We start from the raw sequence: 25,420 nt of genomic DNA, 5'->3' as shown, positions 1-25,420 counted from the left end.
TATGTTACTCAGAAAATAGCTTTAGAATAGGGACAGCTTCTAGAGCTGGAAAGACAAATAGAAGATCAAGCTGGTCTTCAGATATTTACAGTAGATGTATTTAGTAACACCAGTATCTATAAAATCTTTTCAAAGTAGGTAAGGTATATATCTCAAGTTCTTCATATATATAAAAATAAGAAGAAATATGCATGAATGTTTTCAAAGTAGTTTCAGTATTGTTCTGTGACTAAAGTTTGTTTTTTATGTGTTATCATTATGTGATTATTCTTAGTTTTCTTTTACAGTCGATTCCACTTAATTGCATACCGCTTAATAGCATAATTCGGTTAATTGCATACTTTTCTCCTGCACAAAACCATTTCCCATTCATCTAATGTTAAATTGTCCGGTTATATGCATAGACTTACAAGTGGCCTTTCGGTTAATTGCATAGAAAATATTCGCCAGCTAGATATGCTTAGTTAAAACTGACGAGATTTTTGACCGGAAACGGCAATTTGGTAAGTATATTTTTCTTGAATGCATCATAATTTTCGTTATTTTTTCATATTTACTTTTGTGTTATCTAAATAAAGTTTTAAAACAGTTTCTTTCGTGTTTATATGATTATAAAATAAGCCTCGATGTGTACACAGGTAAAGTTTCCCATGTTCTATTTTAAGCCTCGAGGTCATAAAAATGTCAAACAGGTGATTGTTGTAAAAACACGTCCAATCTATCTCAAAAGGTGTTAATTATTGATTGGATTTCAAACATTGTTCATAGATTACATTTGGGGTGAATTTTAAAAACAATAACCCGTTAATTATCGATCATTATCCAATGTGTACTCTCGTAATTCGGCTTGGGGTGATCTACACTTATGTTAAATATTACAGGGCATTTATATATGGTTGAAGAATTTTATACATCAATCTTTTATTTTAATATTTTTTGAAAAGAAAATCAACTTCTAATTATTATATTTTCTCTCTTTCAACACTCGTGTCCTGCAAATAACCCGTACAGGGCCCCATTACCTGTTAACTGCTTTGCATATACGAAACTAACGAGGTTAAAGAAACAGTGTTACATCACTGTGCAAGCGGTAAATACTGCATATCAAAGGCAGTTTAGTACACATTTATTGTTTAAAATGATTATAAACTGTGTAGTATTGTTAAACAGTTAATTTAATCAAAGCGTAACAATGTACATTGTACATCCGGGTCATAGAAACAAATCTATTTTTAGAACAATTAGTTTTATTTTCGTATCTCAGGTAAAGGAAAAGTCGGTACGTAAATAAACTAAAACAAAATGTGTTTATAAACTTTATTGAAAGAATACAAAATAAAATAACATGTATAACACAAGACACATAACTTTTATTAGAATAAATAAGCATTCAATATGTTGTAAGTGGATTATGGACGTTCATCTTTCTTCAGGGATTTCCTTTACTGATCTGTACTATCGTCGTGTATCGATGTTATTTGACTCCGTAATTTGGCATTTCGGATATAAGCATACTCCGCTTAATTGCATAATTTTGTCTGACAAATAGGCTATGCAAATAACCGGAATCGACTGTATTATGTTTTGTGTGTATTTTATATATTTTTTTTTTTTTTTTTTTTTTCTCATGGTTTTATTGAAGGTATCCCCTCCCTTACATCACAAATCCTTGGGGACACTCAGCTGTTACCATCTGTGTTATGGACATTTATGATATTTTATCACTGTTTGTTTCAAAAATTTCACTCATCCCCCAAGAATTTCTGGGGATAAACTGTCAAATTTCATACAAATTCATTCCAACACCAATTCAACAGCAACACTACTTGGCTTCCTCATAGCCACATACTAGGCTTCCTCATAGCATCATTATAGGCTTCCTCATAGCCTCATAGGCTTCCTCAGACATAGCCTCATAGGCTTTCTGATAGCCTCAAAGGCTTCCTGATAGCCTCATATGCTTCCTGATAGCCTCACACATTTATTTGGAACCATAGATCCAATTGGATTGGTGTGATGTCAAGCCAGGGGTCTTTACTTTGCTACTTTTCAGTACGCACATAGGCTCTTGGCTAAGGCATGGAGCAAAAATTTTAATTTTAGCTGAGTAGATTCCCCAAGGGCCAAAATTAAGTGATGAATATAAAATAATAAAAGTTATAGTTCATTAATGATTTATGTTTCATTAGAACCTGGATACAACTGGCACTGCTACGCAATACATGTATTTACACAGAAGCTTATTTATAATGGGATAGAGCAGGATTTTGAATTATGTTGATTATATTGTTGATATGAGTACTAAATGCTTAATTTTACATATCATGAGTTCAAATGGAGAGTTCTGAAGCAAATCAGGATAATTAAAATGTTGCTTAAATTAATTGTCTTAAGAACTCATTATGTGTGACTTTGAGGATTTTGTTCATTGGGCAAACATTTCGGCAAGTTAGACTTATACTCAGACAGGTTTTTAATGTCAGGTCAAAAGATTTTTGCAAGGAGGTAACTGTTTTTCTGGATGTTTACTCAGGCGTTATATACTTTTCATTACTACAAAACACACATCCACTAACCAAAGGAGAAATAGACATGTACAGTATAAACAACAGTCACTTAAATATTAAGTACAACATTACAACAAATTATGAATGGACCTTTAGTTTATCTACAATCCAGAATCTGTACTCTAGTCAAACATGGAACAAATTACAGTCAAAAATAATCAGGACCATTTCTGAGGACTTTGTATAAAAAGTTACTTATATGATGATGGATACCTCATATCCTTTGTTTTACTATCAACAAAAGTTGGTGGAATCAGAGTAGGCCAATAATATCTTAAAAATTAGTAAGGGTTCCACGGAACCCAGTGTCTCGCCTACTTTTGCTGTTGTCTATGTTTTCAGTGTTATAGGGGAATGCACATAATAGATTTACAGTTAATGAAATAAAACGTTTGAAATGTATGAAAAAAGTTATGCTTGTAAAAAATGAATACAGTATGCAATCAAATATATAGATTGTCTGGAAGACAAAAGTCGAATGCTCAACAAAAATGGGGAAAAAATTATTATTAAAAATTTTCCTCCAGATACTCTCTTTTGAATGTAAGAAGCTTCTGTCCAAGTTTGGTACAAATCCAGGATAGTTTAAGAAAGTCATTAAAATTTTTAAAACTTTAACCACAGAGTGAATGTAATGTTAACTGGCAAATGACTGGCAGAAAAACTAAGTCCATTTATAAGTTTATAAGTAAAATACGGATAAACAGGATTTTTTTTACAAAATTTACTTCTGGATACTATCTTATGATCATAAACAAGCTTCTGTCCAAGTTTGGTAGAAATCCAGGATAGTTTAAGAAAGCTATTAAAATTTTTAAAAACTTTAACCACAGAGTGAATGTAATGTTAACTGGCAAATGACTGGCAGAAAAACTAAGTCCATTTATAAGTAAAATACGGATAAACAGGATTTTTTTTTTTACAAAATTTACTTCTGGATACTATCTTATGATCATAAACAAGCTTCTGTCCAAGTTTGGTAGAAATCCAGGATAGTTTAAGAAAGTTATTAAAATTTCAAAAACTTTAACCACAGAGTGTATATTTGTGGACGCCGCCGGAATGTAGGATCGCTATGTCTCACTTTTGCGACAAAAGTCGCAGGCTCGACAAAAAGAGTTACTGTTCAAACCTTTATCATAATTGTTTGTTATTTAAATCATATCCCCGAGGAACCAGTAATGACGCACCTAAGGTTGTTTTGTCTCTGCATTTAATCTACCATTTAAAAGAATTAGAAAAACGGAATGGAATAAAAGATTGGTAACTTGTCATTATATTTCAATCATTAAACAGTTGATATTTGAAACAGTAATAGCAATAAAATTCATGTTTGCTAACATTACAAACGAACTGCCAACTAATGATGGGTACCAGTAATGACGCACTGTAAACAAACCAGTAAAAATCACTTGCACGTAACTGATAATCGAAAAATTGCTTCAATCCGGATTCTTTAAAATTTAAACTGATCAACAGATTCAATTCTATTAACAACTTTTGATATTTTCATTCACTTTAATGATCATGATGATTGTAACACCAAATTTTTAATCAATTTAAATGTAACCTATATTTTGGTATATAATTGTTAAAAATTTATGAAAGTGATATACATATTCCATATATTTGAAAATAAAAAGTAATTGCATTCATAAAACAACATTGACAATAATACATTTATCAATGTATACTTCATACATTGAATGAAAAAAAATCGATAAACCATAGAAAATTATATAAGCGACGATCATTTGTTCTACATTGATTCCCGCTTAAATGTAAAACCATGTCACATGACAGTCACTTGATTTGAAAAACACAAAATGGGGAAGCATGCGGTTACATACTTTTCTTGACCAAAGTAGAGATAGGACTGATAATCTTTCGGGGAAGGGTAGAAATTTTTTGACCTTAATAAAATGGCAGAACTTGCATTGTCTTTAATATTTTAAGCAATAATAACATTTCTGGGCAGAGTTTTAGGCATCTTTGTTGTAGTCAGATGACCTTCAACATCATGTTATGAACAGCAAATGTTGATGACGTCACGGCTTTTGTTTAGGAATATAAAACCGTTAATTAAATCGGTGCGTCATTTCTGGTCTGCGTCAAAACAGGTACCAAGACGATACTCCTTATCTTTATTTAACTAGAAAGTTTTAACTTATCTATGCAACACTGAAGTATATTTGTGACTTTGACCTTTGAGGTAAAAATCATTTTATATTTTGTTTTTATGTGTATGTGTGTGTATGTTTATGTCTTTTAAAGCTTGAAAAGTTAGTTTCTGCACTTTGTTTATTGCCATACAAAGAATGCCCAATTTCATCATGAGTCATGCAATAAATTAGACCTAGATTTAAAAATTTCTCTGCCAGTTTGATTTTCTGGAGAAACGCACTTTTGCAGTGGCAGGAAACTTCTATCTACACCATTATCAATAAGTTTAGGACGGTCAATAATAGTTTGTTTATCATCAAAAATATAAAACACCATAATAAGATAAAATTCTAAAATTTTGAAATTTAAAGTCATAAGAACATTTGCATACATTTGCATGATTGTTTCAGAGAAGTTTTGAAAAAGCTGCAGAAAAACGACAGACACCAGATATGACATACCATATACTAGCCCTTTAGACCCTTCATGCAAAAATGATGTTCAGAAGCAAATTTCTGGATTGTAAAAACAAGAAAGATTTTTTAACAAATATCATACTTTATCTGAATATCATTATCTTCATTCATTTTGTCTGCATCTCTTGCTTTTACATGCATCCATCTAGTAATTAAATCAGCATTTTCATCCTGAATTTTTCTGTACTTTTCTTCCATGGCGGTAAATGCCAACCCTAAAGCCTGGTGTTCATCTTTTAACATCTGGAATTAAAAATCTTTTCTACACATAGTAACATGGAAGGTTCGAGAAGACTACAGAAATACAAAAAACACAAATTTTCAAATAATTTTCTTTGTCCTTGGGTCAGAAAGTTTTTTTGTTTGAATAGTTTCACAGATTGTCATTTTGAGGCAATTTACTGACAAGTTACCCTCATTGTTGAAAGCTGAACAGTGACCAATAGTTGCTTAAATCCACCTCATTTGAACAAGTGGAAAGTTGTTTAATTGGCATTCATACCACATCTCCTTATTTTCTAATAAGAAAACTTAATAAGAGGGGGGTCGTGGGTTGAAAACCCTAGCTGGGTCAAATCAAAGACTTTAAAATTGGTATTTGTTGCATCTCAGCTAAGCGAGCGGCATTAAGAAGTAAGAGTAAAGCCTGGTTAGCTCGGAATCAGAGTAGTGTGTCTAGGTAGGGTCACATGTCATCCTGCAAAGTGTTACCTTGTGAACTAGCACACTATAAATCTGGCTCAGTGTGTCAGTCTAAGGGTTTAAATATATATGTACAGATAGTGATGCAATTGTAAACCAAATATCAATGATGCATCATAAGTATTTATGTAATGATACTATTAAGAAAACTTAACATTAGGTTTTGATGATGTCCTATGCCTTGTTTTATGTCATTTAACACAGGTGTCACTGTGATGCAAAAATTTAAGTGTTTGTTTAAGACTCAAAACATAAGTATCATTTGCTTGGTGTAAAAAATATTTTATTATGAAATCTACAAATTACAATATATATTCACATTCACAAATAGGATTCAGAAATAAGCAACAAGTGCTTATGTTAATCTGTTTCCTCCAGTATAATCTACAAAAATAGTAACACTAAAAAATATTTCATCCACACACAATTCCTTCACATCTGAATCCATTCCAACTATATGTCAACTATAAGAATTTTGCACTGGCAAACTACAACAAATATAATGCTGTATGGGTTTTGTTCCTTGTTGAAAGCCGTACAGTGAACTATACCTGTAGTACCTTTCATCTATTTAATTGGGTCTCTAAGGGATAGCTGTCTCATTGGCAATCATAACACATCTTCTTATTCTAAGTCCATGTTTTTTATATCAGATGCCCAAAATAAATCTTAATTTTGCAAGAAATTATGTCTATATTAAATATGTCCTATAAACCATAAGATAGGATAAGTTTTATAATTTTTTTGAAGTCAGTATATTATCTTTTTCAAACCTTTTAATCAAAAATATTTCTAATAACAACTTGATCAGTATCTTAAATACCTGGTTAGTTTGTTCTAATTCTACGATTGTCATTTCTAAATTCTTTATTTCACTTTTTAAAGCTAGAACCACTGCATCTGTATCATGTAACCTATTAAAATAGAAAGCAATAACATTCTAAATCTATGGTAATAAAAGTTTGATTGGACAAAGGCAGAAAATATAATTGGACAAGGCAGAAAATTTAGATTCTACCACTGCATCAAGTATAATACAATATCTAGTTTCTAAAGACATTCGAGACATCTAAGTTTCAAATTAAGATTACAAGGCTTGATCTAAGTTTTTCACTGGTCAAAATTCAATTATGACGTCTAATTTTCTAGCTTTCCTCTGTGTTCTGTATTGTGATGTCACGTTATAGGTAACCATGCATGATGATGTCACATTGAAAGAACAGAATCTTTTTGCAGATTAATAAAAACAAGAAATATAAAATTTGCCTAAAAATCATCTGTAAATCACTAGAGAAACAGATTCCACCACCAAATCTTGTAAATTCAATATTTCTCAACTCTAAACGGTAGAATCTTAAATATTTAAAAGGCTTGGCAAGCCTCATGTTTATAAAATTTGGCCTTGTTACAGGCCACCTACAGATTCCCTCCAATAGTTGTTTCAAGGGTTCTTTTATATGCATAGAGCATGGCACTTTAGCTACATATGGCATCAGATTTAGCTTCCCCATTCCAACCTGATATGGCTGTGCATTTTTACGTCCTGTTCAGCATAAGAGCATTGACATTCCATCCAAACATGGCTGCATATTAATACATCCTTCACAGCCAAATCAATGCCCCATTTTGGTAAAGATGACAGAGAAACTAAGACCAAGTCCTGTGAGTACTATGGGCCTATACAAATAGAAGATTAACATGTAAAGTTCAAGTGAATTCATTAGATACATACTTGGCATCTTTGATCATTAACTCTCTTTCCTTTTCTTGTAACAGCATGTTAAGGTCTATAATCTGTTGGGAATTCTGAAAATAAAATAAACTGAGGTAATTGTACTAATTCAGAAGATAGAACTTTGTAATAAATAAAAAGTCTCTACCTACAAAACTCAAAGAGGAGTAAGAAGAGTTAGGTAGACAAAATCATGCAGAATTTTCATGAAATTTTACCAAAAGATACCACATTCAACAAGCTACCGTAAATTGGGAAATTTTGGTGTCGGGATATTTTGGCGGTTTTCACTCGAAAGGCATGTGTTTTATTTTGGTGTGTGTAATTTTGGTGCTTTGTCCATTTGATGTGTTTAATTTTGGAACAAGTGAAGTGTGCTAGCTCATTCATATTTGCCCTTATTTACCCGTTTACTTTAATTGACAAAATATCAATGACCTACACAAACTAGAAACACGACAACGTTAACTAAATGAAGGAATCGGATACGAATGCAATTGTAAGTAATTCCGTATCTTGGTGTTGAAAGCCAAAAAAAAAGTGATTTTAAATAGATTATTTATTTTTTACAAAAATCATGTGAAATAAATTTTAATCATTATGAAATAGTTATACACCGAGGGATAGGTGTGTCTGGATAAGAAACCCCAACGGCCGAAGGGGTTTCTTATCCAGACATGCCGTATCCCGAGGTGTATAACTAACTTACACCCAATGCTAAACCCTATATTTGTTAACATTGATTATTAAATGAAAAATAATGGATAGCATATTTATTGACAAAATCGAACCATGAATTATAAGAAAAATATTTTTTTTTTACATGTAACCCCACTAGTAACCTTACTTTGGCTATGTTCTTTCAAACTTTGACAAGTGAGTAGATTTTACAAATGGCAAAGTTGCTGTTTTGCATATTCCCGTTAAATCCTGGTGCTAATATGGATCAGAAGTTCAAGGTTGGCCGTTTCGTGCATTCTTATCACAAAAAAAAATACATCATGCTCCTTGTATGCAGTTGTCAATATGGACGGGTACATATAAGACGGACGACATTTTGAGTCAAGCGTTGGATTTGGTAGAAGAGACTAAAGATAAAGGCAATATTATAACCCAAAGTACTTACCTGTGTCAGTTAAATGAAGGTAATCATAAATGTATTTTTTATGTTACGGTTTTATAAAAAAAAAAGAAAAAAGAAGCCCCCCTCCCCCTTCTCGAGAATAAACAAACATTCATATTCAGACACACTGAGGGATAGGTGTGTCTGGATTAGAAACACAACGACCGGGATCCAGGGGGGGGGGGGGGGGGGTCTGGGAGTTAGAATCCCTGTTTTTTTTAAGATCAATGCTTTAGAATAGAGACAAATGATTGGGATCAAAAATTTTACCTTCAAGCAAAGGAGTATTTAGGGAGCAACCATTTAAACTTCAAAGGGGTTTGGGGGGGTATGGTTTTTGTCGGAGTCAGAAATTTTTTTTCTCGCAAATCGAGAACAATTTTATTTAGTTTTTCAACGCTATCAATCAAATTATTTTTCCCTTGAAGGATTTTTTTATTCAAAATAGATGCTTAATATTTATTTCGCTATTGGAATTTCCTAAAATGTGTTTTTTAATATCTTGAAACAACTTGCAGTGAACACTATTAGTAATTGCTTATGTTCATGCTATTTAAAAAATAATCAATTTCTATTGTAATGAATAACAATGGACTTTGTTTTCGGGATGTAGAAGCAGGGGTTTCCAGAAACCCCGCTCGTCACACCCTGTGGTCAAAATCCATTGTTATTCGTAACAATAGATCTATTCAATTTACACTTGTTTCAGAAATAGAAACTATGAAGTATAACAATAGAACTGGGGTGTAACTCTATTGCAGTACATGTTAATGATTGACGATCAAGGATTTTTAAAATTTTTAATCCTTATGCCTCTGGCAGTACATGTTAATTAATAGAAGATAAAATAATACAAGGAGTTTTGATATTCTAATTACCAATAACGGCGTCAAATCAGCAATAGCCTGGCATATTTATGACATGTGTGAATATAACTTCATATTGTGTTTTCTTAACAATTTCAGAAAATTGACAATTAAGTAAAAATTATATATTGTTGTCAAATTATACCCGGGAATTATAGGAAATATATGGAAGATATAATAGCATAAGATATTTTCTACAACAATTAACATTACGATATTGTCGTACCGGTTCGCGATTTTGGCATTTCAATTTTTAGTGTTTACTTTATTTTCTTGTGTTTAATTTTGGCACTTTCATTGGAGGCACCAAATAAACCAAAATAAAACTACAACCAAAATAACCCAATTTAAGGCACAATTTTTCAAAAATATCAACAAAATTAAAATTGTGACATTTCCCATGATTTTGTCATGTTTGCTATCTGTACAAATACCTTGTAAAACAAAAAGAGTTTCTAGCTTAACACAGTAAGATGAGTACTGCAAATATTCCATGTACACTAAATGTGGATGGCTGAACAAAGTATGGTGACTTATAGTTGCTTATTATCAATCCAAATCATTTGGACTCTGTTGGATAGTTGTCCCATTAGCAATCTTATTACATCTCTTTATTTTAAATAGACAGATAGACAGACAGCAGTAAAAAAATATATCTAAATTTTCTTAATATAAATTCTTCAAAGACTTTGATACCTCTCCTCTTTTTTTGTGGAGTTCTGTAAGTTCTTCTTGTAACTTGTACAGTTTTTGGACATCTACTGAATGACTCTTGTCATTAAAACCAGGACTATTTGCACCACTGAAACAGAAGACAAATATTTTTACGACACTAAAGGCAAATGTTATGGATTATTGCATACTGGTATTATCCAGAGAAGAACATGTGGTCTTTTTAAGTGTGATATTATTTTCTGTGGCAGATATTTATATGTACTATGTCAGAGATATAAACCATACACCAAATTAGTAACAATGGTTTTGCTATATAATTTCATCAAAAGGAGTTTATTTTTTTGTACAGTCAAATTAATCAATGAATGATTGTTTTTTTTTTAAGGAGAAATTTAAAATTCCCATTGAATGAACTCCACAGAGAACAATAGCTATTGCATTTATTCAATGGGACAGTTCACTTTGCGAAAAATTTAAATTACTTCAGGGGAAAGGTTTTTTTTCCTTCGCAAGAATATGATTCCCGTTAGAACTCACACATTTCAGCATGATTGTTTGTTAATCATGACAGTCGTCAGTGAAAGAATTGTAAACATGGTAAACAATAGTATTTGGAAAAAGTGCTGGAAATCACTTTTGATATCAATACACAGCTTGTACCAAAATTTATTTACACAAGCATAAGATACTGAAAAAAAAATGGTAATAATTCTTATAAACTGCTTCAATTTGGTATCTTATCTTTTCACATAAATTCATAAATAATGCTATTTTATAATTTTTATTTACAAAGGAATTATATGCAATTGTATATTTAAAATTAGTCTTTAATCAAGCAAGCCATGTCATTTGAATATATCTAAATATTAAAATAAAATATAACAACATGTACATTGACAGAACTTACATTTCTTGCCACTCTTGCATACTTAATTCACATGAAGTTACAAACAATTCAATGATTAATTATAATATACTTCCTTTAATAACTTCCCTATTTATTATAGTTCTAAGGGCAGATACATGTACTTGAGCAACAATGTAAAAAGTTGGCACAACCCACAAATGTTCCACATTGTTTACATGCATATGACACAAATCAGAAATCTTATATATATGTATACATGTATATAGGATTGAATTTATAAAGGAGCATAAAGCCTTGAAATGACATGTGTTAAATGAAAGATGTGATATAGCTAAAATAAATTATAAAAAAGTGTTAATCTGGAAAAGAACTATTGTTTATTAAAAATCATGTGGTAGAATTATAAATATCTAGATATGTGATCAACGTCTATTTCGAGCTTGGTGTAAAAAGATTCACTGTATCAAAATCCTCATTATAGAAATAATAACTGAGGAGAAGTTTATGATGATATAAGATGAAACAAATAAATGAATAATGTTGCTTGTGCTCAGCATGATCAGTGAACTGTTGACCTTCTTTTTAAATTTCCCAAACATTTCATACGATGGACCCTAGCAGGCATAATCTTTTTTCTATAATTGTAAATATAATTAATTACCTTTGTTCTGATAGTCGAGTGTTTTCCTCCTTCAGTCTGTCAACCTCAACTGTAAGCTGTGCATTTTTAGATTTTAAACTTGAAGCAATATCAAAATTTTTACTATCTGAAAGTAGAACAAAAAAGTTTTTTGTAGATCTTATGTTGCTAATAATGTTTACTACCGTTATGAGGTTCTGTATAACTATTCTAGTTGTAACGATTGTAGGCAATAAGCAAAAAAATCATCACCATAGTCATTTTAAGGCAAATACTCAGATACAATTAGTTGATAAATGGTTTCAGTAATAAAGACAGTTTTGTAGATCTTTCATTGCTGAGGATTTTTTATGCCAACAGTTTCTAACAAGTTAACAAGCAAAATTACAAAAAATTTGTCAAAAGTTTCAAAAGCTCATCATGGCCAGATGATGAGCTATAGAGAATTTAAAAATATCTTTATGAAGAAAAAATTGTGAACGTTTTTTTTTTATATATATATATTGAGCTTTGATATATGAAATTAATGAATCCTGTAAATTGCAGCATTGATTGAGTAGTTAGAATTTTATTCCTGAAACCAGATCAAGGGTACTCAGTCAGAAGTGAAACAATAATAACATGAAAGCTGTATATTTATGATAAAAATGCACATGGTCAGGGGTCAACTTAAACAGAAATTCTAGGCAAGTGAATTTTGAGGTGAGCCAGTAAAAGGTATTATGGACCAGTAAATTTAAGATCAAGTTTTGTAGTACTGCATTAAGATCTTAATGCAATATTTCAAAATTTTATTGCTTGAGGAGCAAGTAAATTTTAAGAGGACTGGGAGATATAGATTTCAAATGGCCCTTCTGGCAAGTCTCACATCATTTCTTATGACAACCCCCTGTAGTACCTATAACCATTATTGATCAAATATGATAATTCATTACCGTGACTGGATACATATATACATGATATGTCTCTGTGGATATCAGAGTTATGTTATTTTACATGGTTTTATTGAAGTTCAAAAAGCGATCTGTGCTATGATAGTCACTAATATACAACACAATATATTTGTGCATGCATGCATATGCCCTTCATTCAAGTAATTAACAAATAACAGACTCTTGACCAACATTAATAAGATTTAATCATATGAACCAAACAAGGACAAACTGACCTTTAAGATGCACCTTAGGAAAACCCAATGGTCATGATGGTAAGCCAAATCAGAAATATAGCTTTGACTCAGAAGCCCAAATAGTGATCAAGGTTGAATGGGATTGTGTGTTAATGAACCTGAATAAGGTTGATGTTATTAATATAAATATAAGAAGATGTGTTATGATTGCCAATGAGACAGTCTTCCACCAGAGACCGAATAAGGCATAAGTAAGCAACTACTGAGGTCATCGTACGACATTCAAAAATTCGCCTTTGTAGAATGTAATGAATTCTAGGTTATATTTTCACATGCGTATACTAAAACTTTGTGATTGGCTTAAAATGTCCTCAACAATAGGAATTTAACCAATGATGTGACATCATTATCATTTTGGGTACAAACAATAAAATTACCCACAATCCTTTAGAATCTGAAACGACCTATAGACCACTTTCGAATAATGTCCTTCACCGGAAAAGTTCGTCAATTATGCGCGCCTTCATGACGCTATTTACCAGAAAAAGGGCCAACCTGTATCCCTGCATTATCAAAGTTCATTAAGCGTCTTCGTGATCGTCATTAGAAATAATATTTGTTCCATTGGTACTTATTCACAATTCCCTAATGACAGCAGTGCTGATTATCAATTATAAGAATTTAATTTGGTGAATAATTCGTGCAATATAGCATCATATTTTTTCAGCTGCTCGCTCAACATCGGAAGGAAGTGACATAATGCACCTAAATACACTAATGATGTTTGCTAAAACCAAAGACGAACTTGAAAGTGCATGTTCTATTGAGGTCTATTGAGGTGGTTGGTGTTGGGGTTAAATAATTTGAATGATGTGATGTTTTGCATATAGGTTGAGGCAGAGATACTGGTATATAATACAATAATATAATGGTATAATCAATAAGTCTTTAATAGGAATAAATTGTATTATTCTTGATCTAAACTGAGTATTTGTTACTTTAATGTGGGACTATTATACTAAGTTAGGTATAATAGGTCTTAGTCCAAATAATTTTGACGTCTTGTCAGGCTATTTTATTTTTTGCTTTGACGCCTTACTGTGTAAAGCGTCCAAGCAAAAAGAATAAAATGATCTAAAATAGCCTTACAAGACGTCATAATTATTTGGACTAAATAGGTCTCAGATCTGGGAAGTTTTATTTTTATGACAGTCAAACGCTCACATACTTACATGATTGAATTAAATTTTCAAATGGTTCTTTTTCTCTTTTGTTGCGTAGTTTAAGTTGTTTGAAAATGTTTTGTTTCCAATCAATTTCTGAAGTCGACATTTCCTTCATCCTTATTTTGTTATTCTTGAGTTTCCTCCCTTGTATTACAATTTGTTTCTTTGAAATGCAAACAAGATGGTCTCTGATACATATATCCTACCAGTCCTTAAAACAATGGGCAATAAATAACATATTAAAATGTCAAAGTAGTATTTAATATTGTAATTTTGAATATAAATAAGACAAAAAAAAAAAACAACATTGGTGATACGATCAATGAAAAGTTCTGAGGCAGTCCGAAAGGGTTCCGAATTATTTAGCAGACTTTCCTGTTCACGGTTCACGACAAGGAACTGAATTAGTTTATTGAATTTTGAATATATATGTGTTTCAAACTTTGATATCTTTTGAGAGCAAGAAAGTTGAAAAGGTAAGCAAAATTAGTAGGTCTATTTTGGAGCCCACATGACTTGTTTTTTTAAAGAAAGAAAAATGATTATCTGCACAGCACTGTCCGCAGTCGAGCACACGGGCACCTGCTTCTATTATATATGGACAGTAGAGCTTCCCATTGATAGAAACAAGTGCCTGTATCTGACCACCCAAAACTGCATTAAAAATAGTATTCTACAATTGATTGTTGTGAAGGCTGAGGTGTCAACTCTTCTGGTGCGCAATATCAGGACTATAACTATAGAACCTTTAAAGATTTTGAATAATATTGATTCTTCATGTTTGAACAGTCTTCTTAAAATTAAATCTACCAAATACTCTTTCAGATATAGAAATATAGTAGATGTTCCCGAGGTAAAAACATCCACCAATGGTAAAAAATCGTTTAAATATGCTGCAGCTACATGTACACTGTGAAACAGTCTTCAGACTCTTCTGGACCATTTCAGGACTGAAAACAGTTTTTTCTCAATTTAAAAACTTGATTCAGTCTTCATTTTTAAGTCTTTTCTATTATACTGTCAGCTCTGTAACTAATTTTTTAATTAGTATACTACTTTCAATATTTATTTATTAACTCAAATTTTTAAACTTTCAATTTTTACCGCTGTTGATATGCTGTTGGGTGACCCATAGAGGCGCTTGCCACATGAACTGCTTAATGTATTTTGTCAATCAGTTCTATATAGATTTTTAGATAAATTTATTATAAGATTGCTGGAAATTTGAAATTTTGTTGCTTGGCTTTATTGAGTTTTATGTTTTATATGTGCATGATGCTTTGTTTTACTTATTTTGAATACATTTTTATATTTGGTTATTATGCTATGCCGAATCAAAATAAAGTTTTCTATGTCTATGTTACAACAGCTGTTGATTTTAACATCTGTCTAGTAAATCAACTCAACAAAAGTTGCAGAGCCCACCATAACGTTAGATTTGATTGATCTCTATTGAACATCAACTGCTAAGAGACATATCCTATATACATGTTTATATCGAGATTCTTCTTCTTTAGGTCTTAGACTACTATAACACATATTGTGTTTTCGGAATGACTTGAGTCTGGATCAACCTTGGGCCAAAACCACCTGAGATTACTCAAGATCCAATAAAACTGTATAGTTGCCCAGACAACTTATTAAAGCAAGCAACTGCATGTATAGGTCACCATACAGCCTTCAACATGATCAAAACCCATACTGCATATATAGCAAGCTACTAAAGACCTTAAAATAACAAATGTAAAACATTTCAAAGGAGAAATTAACGACTTGATTATGTACAGAACAATAAACAAAAAACAAACATGGCAAATATGCCTATTACCGGTAAGCTTTTATTGATCTGTTGATTTGGAGGATCCAATGATTAAGTGCACAATTCCAAGTTATTGATCTGTTGATGAGCAGGTCCAATGATTAAATATGTACAAAAAATACTGTTTATTATTAAAGATATTCCTATTTTTAAAAGAAAGTTTCTAATACATTTCTTCTGCCAATGCCTTGATATTAGGTCCAAGCTAGCTTACAGATTTGTTTTTTTTGTTTTGTTTAAAGTGATTCATTTTAATTAATTTTCTTTACAATTGAAGATGTTTTTCCTAAATTGAGATTATATTTTTGTCTCGCCTACGACGAAAGTCGTAGTATGGGAGACATAGATATTACTATGTGTCGGCGAAGTAAACTATTTGTAAAAAGCTTTATATTTCAAATGGTTTGGTGAATGCTTGAAATTTTGTTATGTTTTGTTATGTGAATTTCTAACTTACTACATCTATGAGTAGTAGGATAATTATTTTTGGTATACATGGTATATGGGTTCCTTGAACGCCTTCATGTCTGTTAGACAGGGTTCACCTGACATCGACCTCATTTCATGGATCAGTAATCAAGGTTGAAGTTACATTATTAGGTCCGTTTCTCAGATACTATAAGCAGTAGGTCAACTATATGTGGTATATGGAATGATTGTAAGGAGTACATGTCAGTCTGGCAGGTTTCCTCTGACCTTGACCTCATTTTCATGTTTCATTGGTCAATGTTGAGTTTTTGTGTTTTGGTCTGTTTTTCAAGTACTATAAGTAATAGTTCAACTATGTTTGGTGTATGGAAGGATTGTAAGGTGTACATATCTGTCTGGCCTGGTTGATCTGACCATGACCTCATTATCATAGAACATTGATAATGTTAAGTTTATGTGATACTTGTAGTAAAACCTTCATGTTACAAACTTTCAACATAAATTTAATCATAAGTAAAACAAGTGAGACATTTCAGCGTGTGCACTCTTGCATTTGTTTAGAACTATTTTATTTGATTTTACAAATTGTTTTAACATTTCCACAGTTTAATTGAGGTAAACAGTTGTACATTTTGGTGATATTTATTCAATGGTTTTATATGATTTAAACTGTGTTTATTTATTTTTGCGAAAATATATTTACTGCAGAATTCTTGAAAATAAATACAGTAAAAACCTAAGCAAATAAGTTCCACATTAAACACGTTAAAGCATTAAGGAAGACTTCTTATTAATAAAATCTAAATATATATAGAGGAAGAATATGGGAAACTAAGTCAATGTTTTGAATATAAGAAAATTACCTAAGCAGAAGAAATTTAGAGATATGTCAATTCTCACCAGATCTGTGTTAAGCAATCATCGTCTTGGAATTGAGAGCTTTGATACAACAGAAAAACTAACATGTCAGGAAAAGCAGAGATATTACCTCCATGTAAAGAGGCTTTTAACACTATGACAAGATATTACCTCCATGTAAAGAGGCTTTTAACACTGGCCTTGGTTGAAGATGAAACAAATGTTCTGTTCACTAGTTTATTATATTATAATGTAAGAAAACAAATTCTTGAACATCTCTTTATATTGTTTAATATTATTAATTCGATTTTTTAACTAATTTGATTCGTTCAGGGATAGTCACATGTTAGACTATATTTTCGAAGGTAGATAGAAAACGGCGGATAGCAAAAAGCATATTGCACAGCAAAAAGCATATTGCACAGTTATTTTTAGAATATCTAAAAACCGATATACTTTGTGACATCATGTAATGAATTTCATGATATTGTTAAAAGATTTATAAAAAAATATCTATGATCGATTACATAAGATGTAAAAAAAAACAACAAAAAAAGAAAATGAAATAACAACTAATATGTTGTTATTGTCTAGGAGACAATATGATATCTATAAAATTCCAACAAAATCAAATGACGATTTTGATACAAATATGGTCGGAAATTAATAATATAACAATTATAGCCTATTTATAAGGTCAATACAGGATATATCGACCCAAAGAAGTACTTCGTCCTCAGTCAATATACTTCTTTCAGGTCAATATATCCTTGTATCGACCTCATACAAAGGCTATAATTGTATAATACATACCTTTACCAAGAAAATCTCTTGAATTGATATGAACAATGTTAAATGAAGGTGCATCATATGTTTCAACATTTTGTAAACATCTGGAGACAATTTATTCTCTTAGAAAGGTTGATTAAGTAACTTTCTAATAATTATACAAAGGATTTAACGATGTTAACAAATGTTTTTATTAAGTATATACATGTATACAGATATGTGTATTTTATATGTCTGATTATATATTTTCCTTTCAGATTATTATTATATTTTCATACATTGTCTTACTAGAGACGAGTATAGTACAATATGTCTCTGGTCTTACTTATTATATGTAGTAATAATTCTTCATTTTAAAATATGAAGAAATATTAGAGTTATCCCTCTTTGGATGGGACAAGTGTACTGACCCTTCTCTCCATATAATTATAATCAGATCATTTTTTTCCAATCAGTCTGACAGTGGTGTAAAAAGTTGAATTAAGGTAGTTTTACTGTATGTTTGTCTTTGTTATGATTTGTTTGTCTGTTTTTTGGCCCTATGATTAGGTTAATAAAAAAACTTGAATTTGAATTTGAATTTGTAATATTTAATCATTTTACCCTCTAATCAACAGATCAAAAACTTTGAATATACAAACTAGTTTGAACCTTCGAATCAACTGATCAATAAATGTGTAAAGGACATTGTCATAATTTATAACCTGAAAATATTCAAAATGATGTTTAAATTTACTATGCAGAAGGTTTCACTTAAATCTGTAGATCAACATGACAAGATCTACAAATTGTATGGAGACTCCTTATAGTAGTTATTGTCTTTCAAAGACATATTTTAACCATTATATTTTTTTTGAACTATAGTAGATAGAGGGAAAATGTAAACATAAAGAATGATTACTACGACAAGATCTACAAATAATTCCACATGTCCAAACTCACAAATCATCTCCTTATATTTCCCTGGTCTTTTACTTATTTTTGTGTTTTTTTCGCTGAAACTACATAAAATTGAGAATGGAAATGGGGAATGTGTCAAAGAGACAACAACCCGACCACAGAACAGACAACAGCAGAAGGCCACCAACAGGTCTTCAATGCAGCGAGAAATTCCCGCACCCGGAGGCGTCCTTCAGCTGGCCCCTAAACAAATATATATACTAGTTCAGTGATAATGAACGCCATACTAAACTCCAAATTGTACACAAGAAACTAAAATTAAAAATAATACAAGACTAACAAAGGCTAGAGGCTCCTGACTTGGGACAGGCGCAAAAATGCGGCGGGGTTAAACATGTTTATGAGATCTCAACCCTCCCCCTATACCTCTAGCCAATGTAGAAAAGTAAACGCATAACAATACGCACATTAAAATTCAGTTCAAGAGAAGTCCGAGTCTGATGTCAGAAGATGTAACCAAAGAAAATAAACAAAATGACAATAATACATAAATAACAACAGACTACTAGCAGTTAACTGACATGCCAGCTCCAGACTTCAATTAAACTGATTGAAAGATTATGTCTTCATCATATGAATATCAGGCACAATCCTTCCCGTTAGGGGTTTATGTATATTAGATAGAGAGAATTTTGTGAATAGCAAAAAGATCAGCAGGATAAGATCTGCAAATAAGTTAACATAGCTGAAATTGTCAGACAACTCCTAATAGGAGTTATTGTCCTTTATAGAAGATTTTTAAGCTAGTTTATAAACTCTAGAAAAGATTTTTTCAGTTACACTGTATATACATGTATGTGTTAGATTATACTTTCAATCCTTGTTTTTTATGAGGGCCTGAAGAAAATCTATATGCTAACTGTTACCCTCTTTTAATATAGAATAAATATTATTATTATGTCTACGCCTTAAACGAAAGGAAAAATACTTATTTAGTAGTGTTTCTTCTTCTGGTTCTATCTCACACAACTTTGTCCTGGACTTAACTTTTTATACGACCGCAAAAAAATTTTGCAGTCATATATTGGTATGACGTTGGCGTCGTCGTCCGAAGACACATTGGTTTTTGCACAATAACTTTAGTTTAATTAAGTGAATGGATCTCTTTGAAATTTTACCATAAGGTTCAATACCACAAAAGGAAGGTTGGGATTGATTATGGGGTTATGGTACCAACACTTAAGGAATTAGGGGCCAAAAAGGGGCCAAAAATAAGCATTTTTGTAACTTCCAGACAATAACTTGTGTTTAAGTGTATGGATCTCTCTGAAATTATACCACAAGTTTCCATACCACAAGGGGATGGTTAGGATTGGTTTTGGGGGGTTATGGCTCAAACCGTTTAGGAATTAGGGGAAAAAAAGGGGAAAAAACAAGGGTTTCCTGGTTAATGGACAATTTAAAAGCAGTGTAAGGGAGGTGATCCAAAAACAAAATTGTACAATATTGTACAATGTTGGATTACCTCCCTTACACTGCTTTTAAATTATCTATTTAAGACTTTTATGATGTATTTAAATTGATAATTATGGTAAAGTAAATTTATTCAAAAAAAATTTTTTTTGCAAAAAAAGGGGGGGGGGGGTAAACAAATTTATTTTTTTTGGGGTGGGGTGGGGGGGGGGGGGGGGGGGGGGGTCAATACGCAACAGTATAGTGTATTTCACAAAAGCAAAAAAAAAAACAGGAGGGGTAAATTTTTTTTTTTTTTGTTGGTGGTGGTGGGGTGTCAATTCGCATCAGCATAGTGTATTGCACAAAAGCAAAAAAATTTATGTGTCAAATATTTAATTACAATCCAAATTCAGACCTGTACCAAGCGCAAATATTGTGCCCATTTTCGCCCCAACTGTTCAGGGTTGGACCTCTGCGGTCGTATCCAGCTGCGCTCAGCGAAGCATTTTATTTCATCTTTTTATGCTAGCTTATGATATTTGGCAAGATGATGTTTTACTTTAACATCAACCCCTACATGTGACTTTGACCTCATGATCAAAATACTAAATTTTTTCTATATTTTCATGTCTGGAGTATTACTTTTGTATTCTTTAACATAGGCTTTTAATATTTGGCACATGAGTGCAGCAGCATGACAAGACAAGATGCCTTCTGACCTTGATATTTGATCTTCAAGGTTATATAATTGTTTTTATATGTTCACCAGAAAACCATATATATATATTACTTGTCAAGGCTAAATGTTTTCAATGTAAATAAAGATTTGGGTATGGGGGACATGCTGGGCCCCTCATAAAAAAAATTGTTAAATATCTAAAGAATGCAGGTTTAGATTACCACATCAGGTTTACTGCATTAATTCTGTGGAAATTTGTTACACAAGGCTCGGTTCTGTAAAGATTTGTAACATAGAGTTTTAACTCCCTCATTTAAAGTTGGCCTTAAATGGTTTTGGCTATTTTTTTTAGAGTCCCTTTTAGTCATGTTTGCTCCTGAAGAATTTATACATCCTTATGGTTTCAAATTTTCAGTTAAGAGCATGCCTGATGTAGATAATCCATCATTTAACCCTTTAAACACAACAGATTTTAAAGGGTTTTTCTTATGTCCTTTTGATTTATTAAATTTTTCAAGTTTTTATCCCTAAACAAGGGATCCCCATCTGAAATCTGCAAAGGTATCTGAATCCCGAGGAGCAATTAATGTAAAGTTTGTAACGGTGGGTAGGTAAAATCTGGATCTCATTCCCACAGAGCATAATTAGTTGCTCCTTGGGATTTGGATCCCTCCATTGTTTCTATTGACAATTTTTGGTGTGTCTCACAAAATCACCACTTTTCCCCCCTCTTTTGTCTTTTAAAACATTTTAAAATTTGTTGTATAGGAGTTTTGGAACTTAAGAAGTGAAAATACAGTATACATGCTTAACATGCACTAATGAATCAGCTATTTATTTGCATACATATAAGATATAGGGTTGTTTGAGTTTCAAAGTCTTGGGGTAACCTCAGTATTCAAACATTTATTTAGAAATACACAGAGGTTTTTTGTGACTTTTTTATTTTTTTTATAAAGTAGGAAATGCAACTTCAATATAAAGCTTAGGAGTAAAGTTTACAACCTGCAAAGAGTTTTGTCTGACTCAGTATCACTTTTAAGGATTATGGGTGGTAGCGAGATAAATTTTGTATCTTAACATCAGATGTGCCAAGAAAGACTATTGGGATGAATATTTAACTAAAAAGAACCACTTAATATTAAGTTGGCACTAGAAACTTGATGTGTAAAAAATTTAATTTGTAAGGAAATAAAAGGTCAAAATATATAGAACCTCAACTTTATTTAGCACATATCTGAAGTAGACGATTAGTTTACAAGCTGAAATATATATTTACATTTAACATAAGAGTTAGTTTCCTTTAGAATGTACTCAGAATCTTATTAAATTCATTTTTGTATATAAATGTTTAAACTTCCTTAATGAACACAATAACTACTTTTGGGAAGTTATTACATACAAAGAGGAAGTTCATACATACATATACCAAGGTCAGAGGGTTTAAAATTCTTTTCAATTTAAATCATATTCTTTAAAGATTTAATATATTTTGAGAAAAAAATTACTGAGCATACATGTGAAAGGTTACAAATGTATTTACCAAATTGAGAAAAAGGAACATATTTACTTCTTAGCAGCTGACTTTAAATCTGCATTTAAACAGAAGATTAACTTTATCTTCATGTAATTCCCTTTATGAGGGTGTGGATGGGGGTTTACAGAATAGAGAATAATGGACAAAAAATATAGAGAATAGAGAAAAATGGATAAAAAAATAAAGAATATAGAATAATAAGGTGCTAAAATATAGAGAATAATGGGCAAAAAGTATAAAGAATAGAGAATAATGGCCTAAAAAATTAAAGAATACAGAAATTAGAGACCCCTATCCAGATCCTCCTTTATAAATCATGAACTGTTTCGAAAGTAATGGAATTATACATATGCTTTTCTACTTTAGGAAAAGCTATCAGATAATAGAATTTTTTTTTTTTATACCAAAACTTACATCTCTCCCCCTTTTATACAGTTACTGTAATAAATGTTTTCAGTGCAAATAAAATATATTTATGTGCAAAACTAAACATGCTGACAAGCACTTTCATTCAAATCTTCCAATCTTTAATTACAATGTATATATGGTTGTTTATAATGACCCCCAGATGTCATCAGATTACTAAAAATTCAATATCTTTTTTAACATGTAAAGGTACTTTTGTTTACAAACCATTATGGGGTTAATATATCTAAATTTTTTATTAAGAAGTAAATAAAGTGTTTTTTTGTTTTTTATATATAATTATGTGATTTAGTGTCATGAATTCATACACTGTATCCTTTCTTTTCCATCAAAAGACCCGTTGACCCCAACTGCCATCAACATGATAAAACATAAACAACTTACATAAAGTTAAATATAAAAAACATGTAAAAGGGCAATAGCTACCAAAATTTAAAGATACTAAAAAAGGTTTATTGGCCTCTGAGAGAGCAATTCCAAACATATATATGTACAACTTAATGCTCTGTAAACAATATCTATATCCAATTAAGATTAATGTATGATATTGCATCAGCAATTTCTAATTCTAATTCTTTATTAACTTTTTTTTTAAAACTCGGACATCTCCATACAATTATAGACACATCTAAGGTCACTTATGATCTTCTACTATATATGGACAAGTATCCATACCAAATTCATCCAGAGTGTTGACAAGTTTATCGTTAAAAAACAAAGACAACCAAATATCTGATAAATCTGATTTAAAGAGTAAAAAGGGCCTTGGATTGTTAATATCCATGGGAACTAGCAACAGGCAAGCTAATGTTTTAATTAGGATCCAGCATGATTTGAATGATTCATTTAAAAAAAAAATCTCAGTTTATTCTCATGCATAGTTAACCGGAATGGTTTTGGCTGTACATCCTTTTGGTTTTTATGGCCCTGCAACAAAGTTGTCGGGGCCATATAGTTTTACCCTTGTCCGTCATTCAGTCATAATCCGTCATTCCGTCACCAAACCATTATACAGACTTTTTTTCTAAACGCCTTCAGATATTGGGCTGATTTTTGGTATGTGAGTTAACCATGATGAGTTACAGTTCAAGTTTAAGTTTCGTTCAGCTCTGCTGATTTTCATGTTGTTTCAACACATCTTCAGTACATCCACTTCCTGTTTGTTGATACATGTAGTTTGAAATTTAACTACACATTGATCAAGGAAATTTTTCATCAAACTAGTATTGGTCTTGAGAGCTGGATACTATCCATGCATGTTTGTGTCCAAATGTGTTGTTAAAATTGCAGATTTAAAAAAAAAATTTTGAGACGGGGCCATTCGTGTCGTTCCGACACATCTAGTTTTTTTCTGTTTTACACTCTAATATTAGCCACTGTACTTCTAAATAAATTCATACAGTGACATTTTGTTTTTCTCACACTTTTTATGAAGTACAAGATAGATGTTACCAAGGAAGTTTAGTACTATCATAATAGAAGCTGTTGGTAAGATTATTTCCCTGGACATTAATAGAGAGATTGACACACTTATACATTGCACTAAAAACAAGTATTTTTTTTAATTAGTTATGGGTCAAGTCATTTTATCTATAAATAATCTAAGTCAACTGATACAAGAAATTTTTATAATTTATTATAAGTGGTTGTGTTAGAAATACTTTTCTAGACTTGTGGTAAGTTAGATCTTGACGTATTTAATATAGGCAGTTGTCTTATGTTAAAGTCCTCTGTATGCCTTTTATGGGTTAATTGTGTTGTTAGGTTGATGTCTCATTAATGCCAACTTGAAATAGATGTATTTAGCTGCAGAAAGGCTGCTAATTTATTTTGAACTTAGCAATTAAGATTTGTTGTTACATATCCCATTAAAGGTTTTGCACAAAATTTTTATGTTCTGGCTGTATCTTTACCTGCATCACCGAAGAAAGTTGAGTTGTAGGGAGTAAGATATTTTTACATCTGCTGTGTAGCCACTTCCTGCTTTCCAATAGTTTGAAATTTCACAACACTCATTGTCATCTTGTATTTTAAAGTTTTTCCTTCTCTGTCAAGAAGTTCTGGAATGAATGTCTGGTATGGTCTGCTTTTATAATCTCTTTTGCTACACTCTTCAAGTCTTCTTCAAATGACAAGTTTCTCAGATAAACATGTCTTCTGATGGTGATCTACTATATTTTCAAAGATGACATTTTTAGAAATCAAGGTTAAAGCATTTGTATGTTGACATTTTCTTGCAAGTAACAGTTTAAAATAAAACTTAGAATGAACCCTTTTCCTTATGATACTATAAGAGAAAATCGGGGAAAATCTGTAATTAACTTCATCTTCTCTGGGACAATCTGCACATGTACACTGATC

The 25,420-nt window shown here is 31.5% G+C and overlaps 2 protein-coding genes across 5 annotated transcripts in view; one reads left to right on the top strand and one right to left on the bottom strand.

Moving 5' to 3' along the window:
- LOC127737783 (autophagy-related protein 16-1-like) overlaps positions 1–14,483 on the bottom strand; it is a 35,499-nt gene extending 21,016 nt beyond the window's left edge. Inside the window, exons 1-6 of one of the 2 annotated variants that reach the window (XM_052248701.1) lie at positions 14,174–14,483; positions 11,834–11,939; positions 10,326–10,431; positions 7,641–7,714; positions 6,732–6,822; positions 5,289–5,449 (exon numbers count right to left, since the gene is read on the bottom strand). In XM_052248701.1, the coding sequence (XP_052104661.1) occupies positions 5,289–5,449; positions 6,732–6,822; positions 7,641–7,714; positions 10,326–10,431; positions 11,834–11,939; positions 14,174–14,282 (647 nt within the window). In that variant the 5' untranslated portion in view covers positions 14,283–14,483. Of the gene's footprint in view, positions 1–5,288; positions 5,450–6,731; positions 6,823–7,640; positions 7,715–10,325; positions 10,432–11,211; positions 11,266–11,833; positions 11,940–14,173 lie in introns of those variants that run through there. The other variant, XM_052248702.1, reaches the window with a different exon arrangement.
- A 45-nt stretch (positions 14,484–14,528) lies between these two features.
- LOC127737778 (phosphatidylinositol 3,4,5-trisphosphate 5-phosphatase 2-like) overlaps positions 14,529–25,420 on the top strand; it is an 84,110-nt gene continuing 73,218 nt past the window's right edge. For 2 of the 3 annotated variants that reach the window (XM_052248692.1, XM_052248690.1), the window contains exon 1: positions 14,529–14,643. The gene's annotated coding sequence lies outside the window, so the exon portion shown is untranslated. Of the gene's footprint in view, positions 14,644–22,467; positions 22,530–25,420 lie in introns of those variants that run through there. The other variant, XM_052248691.1, reaches the window with a different exon arrangement.

The sequence above is a fragment of the Mytilus californianus genome, unplaced genomic scaffold, assembly GCF_021869535.1.
Source record: "Mytilus californianus isolate M0D057914Y unplaced genomic scaffold, xbMytCali1.0.p SCAF_4, whole genome shotgun sequence".
NCBI lineage: Eukaryota > Metazoa > Mollusca > Bivalvia > Mytilida > Mytilidae > Mytilus > Mytilus californianus.
The sequence above is the reverse complement of the archived record's forward strand: the minus strand, read 5'-3'. Positions and strand labels throughout refer to the sequence as shown.